Source organism: Micropterus dolomieu, linkage group LG12 (genome assembly GCF_021292245.1).
Source record: "Micropterus dolomieu isolate WLL.071019.BEF.003 ecotype Adirondacks linkage group LG12, ASM2129224v1, whole genome shotgun sequence".
NCBI classification, from domain to species: Eukaryota; Metazoa; Chordata; class Actinopteri; order Centrarchiformes; family Centrarchidae; genus Micropterus; species Micropterus dolomieu.
Window position 1 is genome coordinate 35,767,902 of NC_060161.1, and position 8,189 is coordinate 35,776,090.

The window sequence follows — 8,189 nt, forward strand, 5'->3', positions numbered from 1 at the left end:
CAGGCCGAGGAGGTGGAGTTGCAGCTATCTTCCACTCTAGCCTACTAATCAGCTCTAAACCTAAACTAAACTATAACTCATTTGAAAGTCTTGTTCTTAGTCTTTCGCACCCAAGTTGGAAATCACTGCAACCAATTCTCTTTGTTTTGGTCCGAATTTCTATATGAAAGCTCGTTTAATCTGGCAAGATAGTCTTTAAACTTATAGGAAGGCCCTCCGTAATGCCAGAGCAGCGTACTACTCGTCATTAATAGAGGAAAACAGGAACAACCCCAGGTTTCTTTTCAGCACTGTAGCCAGGCTGACAGAGAGTCACAGCTCTATTGAGCCAAGTATTCCCATAGCTCTCAGTAGTTACGACTTCATGAGCTTCTTACATCCAGTAAAGTTACATAGAATTACTTGCAACAACTGATTTTATGTATCATAGCTACCAAAGCAGTCAGAAAAAAACACCCACTAGCGCTCCCTGCTGGGCGTTTTCAGAAGAGCAGCTGGCAAAAATAGCTTTGGTGGACACAGACCCTAAGACTCTTCAGCTGATCCAGAATGCTGCAGCACGTGTTCTGACAGGAACCAGGAAAAGAGATCACATTTCTCCTGTTTTAGCTTCTTGTAAAATCCAGAATAGAATTAAAAATCATTCTTCTTGCCTACAAAGCTCTTAATGAAGACGGTGCCTGACCAAGTTTGGGGTTGAGACTCAGCAGGTCAACTCTGATCAGGATTGTGGGCAAAAATATTTGAGTAATCACGTGAGCTTAGTTAAATAAATGTTCCTTCTTCTCTAGTGCCTTATTCAGATGCATGTATCTGAGGACTTACAATTTTGATTATTAAAACTGATTCCTCCTAATAACCAAGTTGATTTGTCCCACAGTTTCTCAACTCCAGTAACTTGCTTTGTACCCTTTAACGAGTGTGTGCGGTGATTCACTACACATCTATCTACACACTGACCTTTGACCTGGAGCTCCACTTGTCTCTTCATCAGGACTTTTCCCTCCCTGCTGTAGACGGTGCAGGTGTAGGTGTTTGTGTCTCTGTCTGTGGGGTGTTTCAGGGTCAGACTGAGGTCTCCAGGTCTCTTTCTCTTCATCTCTGTTCGTCCTCTGTAACGATCGTCCTGTCTTCAGGCTGGTCAGAGCCGTTCTTCTGATACACATGGATCTTCCTGTTGTCTCCATCCGTCCACTCCACTGTGACGTCTTCAGACAGCTGAACTGTGGTTTCACAGGGCAGCAGGACAGACTCCTCCCCTGAATCCACCTCCACCTGTGGGACTGAGAGGACAACAGAGAGCAACAGTAACAGGAACATTGTTATATTCTTGTTATCAGAGACAGAGCAGCTTTATTCCTCTTTGTCCACCACTGATCATTTCAACAGTGACATCTATCTACACACTGACCTTTGACCTGGAGCTTCACATGTCTCTTCTTCAGGACTTTTCCCTCCCTGCTGTAGACGGTGCAGGTGTAGGTGTTAGTGTCTCTGTCTGTGGGCTGTTTCAGGGTCAGACTGAGGTCTCCAGGTCTCTTTCTCTTCATCTCTGTTCGTCCTCTGTAACGACCGTCCTGTCCTCCAGGCTGGTCAGAGCCGTTCTGATACACATGGACTTTCTCCTTGTCTCCGACCGTCCACTCCACTGTGACGTCTTCAGACAGCTGAACTGTGGTTTCACAGGGCAGCAGGACAGACTCCTCCCCTGAATCCACCTCCACCTGTGGGACTGAGAGGACAACAGAGAGCAACAGTAACAGGAACATTGTTATATTCTTGTTATCAGAGACAGAGCAGCTTTGTACCCTTTAACGAGTGTGTGCGGTGATTCACTACACATCTATCTACACACTGACCTTTGACCTGGAGCTCCACTTGTCTCTTCATCAGGACTTTTCCCTCCCTGCTGGAGACGGTGCAGGTGTAGGTGTTTCTGTCTCCGACTGTGGGGTGTTTCAGGGTCAGACTGAGGTCTCCAGGTCTCTTTCTCTTCATCTCTGTTCGTCCTCTGTAAAGACCGTCCTGTCCTCCAGGCTGGTCAGAGCCATTCTTCTGATACACATGGATCTTCCTGTTGTCTCCATCCGTCCACTCCACTGTGACGTCTTCAGACAGCTGAACTGTGGTTTCACAGGGCAGCAGGACAGACTCCTCCCCTGAATCCACCTCCACCTGTGGGACTGAGAGGACAACAGAGAGCAACATGATGTGTAGAGACAGCAGCAGGAAATGTGTCCCATTGTCCATCTAACAGAGACACTTTGTCTTTGGTGTCTCTACAACCAGCAGCAGACTGAGTGTCAGATGGACTCAGTCTGATCTGGATCTGTCTCAGAGACACATCTACAGTCACAGAACTGGACTGAACTAAAACTATGTTAACAAGATCAGACACCAGAGTTTCCCGTACGTTCGTTTATTTGTGCCGCCACAATATCAACGCTGACCGCCACACATTGATTAGATTTATTTTTTACTAAGCCTATTTAAATCGGATTTGATTGCAGAGCGCCGTAACGCATTCGCACAGCACTTCCTCTCGTCCGTCCCTCTCTCTCTCTCTCCCTCGTTAACACAGCTGCAAAAATCTGTCCGACACAACGCCGTCGATGTCGGAGACCCGGCTATTAAAAGTTATTAGCGAGCATGTGAGGAGCCCAGCTAATAAGGAGAGATGAGTTCATGTTAGAATACTGCTCCACAGTTACAGTCTTATTTCATTATTATTTTATTGGCCATTACATTATTTATTCACCATTAGCTTGTGAAGGGACAATCTGAACTTCTGGTTATTAAAGGTCTGAGCTGCAGATTCTGATTTCTTTCTTTCCAAGAACTATAACTGACAGTAAACACAAACATTTCTGTAACTTTTCTTTAATGGACTAATCTGTCTATCAGGGTTCCCATGGGCCCCTGCATCAGCTATTCTTCCTGGGGCCCATTCAGCTCTATGTTCATTATAAAACAACTTCGACATTTTCCCTAAACTGCAGCAGGTTACAGGAGCTTCTGTCCCTCAGACACATCTCAGAATAAAAGGTGCTCCAGGTCTCAGGCTGCTGACGGAGCTTTCTGTACATTTAACTGAAACGACAGAGTAACTGGAGGGGACCTGGGGTCTTTATTAATGTGTTAATATTTAAAGGGGCATTATGGAGTTTCCAGCGGCCACTAGTGGTGCGGTTTTAAGATTGCAACCAGGCGTGTGCTCGTACGCGTGCTCGCTGCAGCTCACGAGGATTTTAGTAATCGACACTTCTATAGATAGATTATTTCAATGATTCATCGATGCGTCGCTTAAGAAGTACTTCTGCTTGGCGGCGCCCCCCGGTAACGGGATCAGTCCTTTCTGAAATTCTTAGTGTGTCATGCAGCGTCAGACCAACAAGCAGCTGCTTTACCAACACAGACGTCACCCTGCTGTACAGGTTATACTGAGACACCCAGTTAACTCATGACTGCCCGACCAGGAGAACAACAAACGCACGTGGTCACATTTCAGCCGAGGACTGCGGCTTCCTCTGGCTTCAACTCAACAATCAGTCACGATTCCAGTTAAATCTGCAACCAGCAGCATCGTCATCACGTCGTGTTCACAGCGTGATGTGCGACAGTCATAAATGCACGGGCCAAACAGTGTGGATTAAACGAAACGTCGACACAAATAATTCAATAATGTTTCAGCCCCACTCATGAGGGATCACAACCTGAAACACGACCGCTTTCATGCAGAAATCCTGCAGTCAGCGCAGGAACACCAGCACGCAGCTGCTGCTTTTCACTCAGACATGTTCAGGCTCTGTAACTTTAACGTTCCCGTCTCAGAGGCGGATCAACGCCTTTCATTCAGCGCAGCGAGCCGCACATCGACACAATCCTCCTGTAAAAAGTGACAGCAGCTACAGACAGACAGGGAGAGACGTTACGAAGCAGCGGCAGGTCTACTGTAGCGTTAGCTGGCTGCATCGCTACAGGCTAACGTTACGAAACAAATCGCTCCACATTTGCTTTTCACCGTTACATCCAGGTTAAATCACCACTTTGACATATTACCAGTGGTCGCAGGACAGTAACATGGGTCGTTAGTTGGTGAAGTTATATTGAATGTGATACAACTTTGCACCGGATAACTTTAGCAACTGCTCGGCGAGCTAACATGACTTTCTGTGTTTCTCCAGCTTTACTAACGCTCACTGTGTTCTTACTCGACATCATCTGAACCCGTTTGGTCTGACGGGCTTCAGCACGTAAACCTTTATTGTAGTTTTGGATCCTTACGTGGAGCCTGTGGTTTCATGGATGTTAGCGGACTGCGTGTCGTTAGCTGGCGTGTTGTCGCTGTAGTCTGAGAGGCTCAGCAGCGCTCAGGACTGAATCTGACCTCACGTTAAAAGCAGAATAGTGTCTGATGAAAGCGACGGAGAAAACAGGCGTGTGCTTCATTTCTGAGTGAGTTTTGAGCCCATTGACAACAAGGCAATGAAACTTTGATTAATTTCACTGAAAAACTTTCTGATAGCCCCTAAAAGAACATATCACCCTATTTCTAGTAGCTTATTTCAAAGGTCTGAGCCCCCAATTTGCTCCCCCTGACCGGCAGAACTGACCTTTGACCTTGAGCACCACTTGTTTCTTCATCAGGACATCTCCCTCCCTGCTGGAGACGGTGCAGGTGTAGGTCTTACTGTCTCTCTCTGTGAGGTGTTTCAGGGTCAGACTGAGGTCTCCAGGTCTCTCTCTCTTCATCTCTGTTCGTCCTCTGTAACGACCGTCCTGTCCTCCAGGCTGGTCAGAGCCGTTCTTCTGATTCACATGGATCTTCCTGTAGAATCCATCCGTCCACTCCACTGTGACGTCTTCAGACAGCTGAACTGTGGTTTCACAGGGCAGCAGGACAGACTCCTCCCCTGAATCCACCTCCACCTGTGGGACTGAGAGGACAACAGAGAGCAACAGTAACAGGAACATTGTTATATTCTTGTTATCAGAGACAGAGCAGCTTTATTCCTCTTTGTCCACCACTGATCATTTCAACAGTGACATCTATCTACACACTGACCTTTGACCCAGAGCTTCACTTGTCTCTTCATCAGGACTTCTCCCTCCCTGCTGGAGACGGTGCAGGTGTAGGTGTTAGTGTCTCTCTCTCTGGGCTGTTTCAGGGTCAGACTGAGGTCTACAAAGATCTTCAGGTTTCTCTTCATCTCTGTCCGTCCTCTGTAAAGAACGTGCTGTTCTCCAGACTGGTCAGAACCGTTCTGATTCACATGGACCATCCTGTTGTCTTCATCCGTCCACTCCACTGTGACGTCTTTGGGCAGGAGACTGATTGTTCTGCAGCGCAGCAGGACAGACTTCACCCCTGAATCCACCTCCACCCGTTTGTCTGAGAGGACAGCAGAGAGCAACATCAGCTGTACAGACAGCATTGATAACACACACAGAGACAGAGACACACAGATACACACAGAGACAGTCAGAAAGAGACAGACACACACAGACACACAGAGACAGACACACACAGAGACACACACAGAGAAAGAGACACACACACAGAGACACACAGAGACACAGACACACAGAGACAGACAGACAGAGACAGAGACAGACAGAGACACAGAGACACACAGAGACAGACAGAGACACACACACAGAGAGACACAGACACACACAGAGACACACAGAGACACACAGAGACACACAGAGACACAGACAGACAAAGACAGACACACAGACACACACAGAGACAGAGACAGAAAGAGACACACAGAGACAGACAGAGACAGAGACACACAGAGACACAGAGACACACAGAGACAGACACACACAGAGACACACAGAGACAGACACACACAGAGACACACAGACACACACAGAGACAGAGACACACAGAGACAGAGACAGAGACACACAGAGACAGACACACACACACACACACACACACACAGAAACAGACAAAAACACAGAGACAGACACACACACAGATACACACAGAGAGACACACAGAGTCACACACACAAACAGAGACACACAGAGACACACACACAGAAACAGACACACACACAGAGAGACACACAGAGAGACACACAGAGACAGACACACACAGAGAGACACACAGAGACAGACACACACACAGACACACAGAGACAGACACACACAGAGACACACAGAGACAGACACACACAGAGACAGACACACACAGAGACAGACACACACAGAGACAGACACACACAGAGAGACACACACACAGAGACACACAGAGACACACAGAGACACAGACAGAGACACAGAGACACACAGAGACAGACAGAGACACAGAGACACACAGAGACAGACAGAGACAGACACACAGAGACAGACACACAGAGACAGACACACAGAGACAGACACACAGAGACAAACAGACAGACAGAGACAGACAGAGACACAGACACACACAGAGACAGACACACAGAGAGACACAGACACACACAGAGACACACAGAGACAGACAGAGACACACAGACAAACAGACAGACACACAGAGACACACACACACAGAGACAGACAGAGACACACACACAGAGACACACACAGAGACACACAGAGACAGACAGAAACACACAGACACAGATAGACAGACACACACACACAGAGACACACAGAGACAGACAGACACAGAGACATACAGAGACACACAGACACACAGACACACAGAGACAGACAGACACAGAGACACACAGAGACAGAGACACACAGAGACAGAGACACACAGAGACACAGACAGACAAAGACAGACACACAGACACACACAGAGACAGAAAGAGACAGACAGAGACACACAGACAGACAGACACACACAGAGACACACAGAGACAGACAGAGACAGAGACACACAGAGACACAGAGACACACAGAGACAGACACACACAGAGACAGACACACACAGACAGACAAAGACAGAGACACACACATAGACAGACAGAGACACACAGAGACAGAGACAGAAAGAGACAGACAGAGACACACAGACAGACAGACACACAGAGACAGACAGACAGACACACAGAGACAGACAGACAGACACACAGAGACAGACAGAGACAACAGAGAAACAACAGAGACAGACAGAGACAGACACACACAGAGACACACACACACACAGAGACAGACACACACAGAGAGACACACAGAGACAGACACACACACACACAGAAACAGACAAAAACACAGAGACAGACACACACACACACAGAGACAGACACACACACACACAGAGACAGACACACACACACACAGAGACAGACACACACACACAGAGACAGACACAGAGAGACACACACACAGATACACAGAGAGACACACAGAGAGACACACAGAGACAGACACACACACAGATACACAGAGAGACACACAGAGAGACACACAGAGACAGACACACAGAGACAGAGAGACACACAGAGACAGAGAGACACACAGAGACAGAGAGACACACAGAGACAGACAGACACACAGAGAGACACACACAGAGACAGACACACACACAGATACACAGAGAGACACACAGAGAGACACACAGAGAGACACACAGAGAGACACACAGAGAGACACACAGAGACAGACACACAGAGACAGACACACACACACACAAACACAGACACACACTTACCTTTTCTGCCAATGTATCCTAAATGATACAGACGTCCCAGGACAGCAACCAGGATACAGATGATAATGAGGATAATGGTCACCACAGCGATCACTGTGTCTCGTTGTCTCCTGGCTGGAAGAGAAAACACAGAGAAACTCCTTCATGTGATCTTAAAGTTCCACTTCCTGTCTGGTGAAACCTTGAACAGATTTTTCTGCAGCTACATGAAGTCCAGCACAGTGTATTCAACAGAGATGAGTGCAGGTTGGAAGAAGCTGCAACCAACTGTCATAAAACAGCAAAGAGGAAGAAGAAGAGAGAGGATCCAATAAAAGACTATGACAGCAACAAACATTTCTGAAGGGTAAGAACTAAACACGCTGAAAGACAGAGAAGGTCCCGCCTCTTCTTTCTTTGTCTACGTGCTGCAATTCTCTGCTGGAGACAGATAAAAACTGACATGCTAAAATTTCTTAAACTGAACGATTAAGGACCAACAGGATTAATTCATTATCATCTACAGAACAAACCTCGTTCTGCTTCTTGTTCTCTG

At 47.2% G+C, this 8,189-nt stretch overlaps 2 protein-coding genes across 5 annotated transcripts in view; one reads left to right on the plus strand and one right to left on the minus strand.

Annotated features, from left to right (window-relative positions):
• The window catches only part of LOC123980311, a 15,850-nt gene extending 14,601 nt beyond the window's left edge, over positions 1-1,249 (minus strand). Inside the window, exon 1 of the mRNA XM_046064640.1 lies at positions 961-1,249. Coding sequence (XP_045920596.1) covers positions 961-1,099 — 139 coding nt within the window. The 5' untranslated portion in view covers positions 1,100-1,249. The remainder of the gene's footprint in view (positions 1-960) is intronic.
• LOC123980308 (H-2 class II histocompatibility antigen, E-S beta chain-like) overlaps positions 1-8,189 on the plus strand; it is a 236,945-nt gene that overhangs the window by 43,044 nt on the left and 185,712 nt on the right. The window lies entirely within an intron of this gene.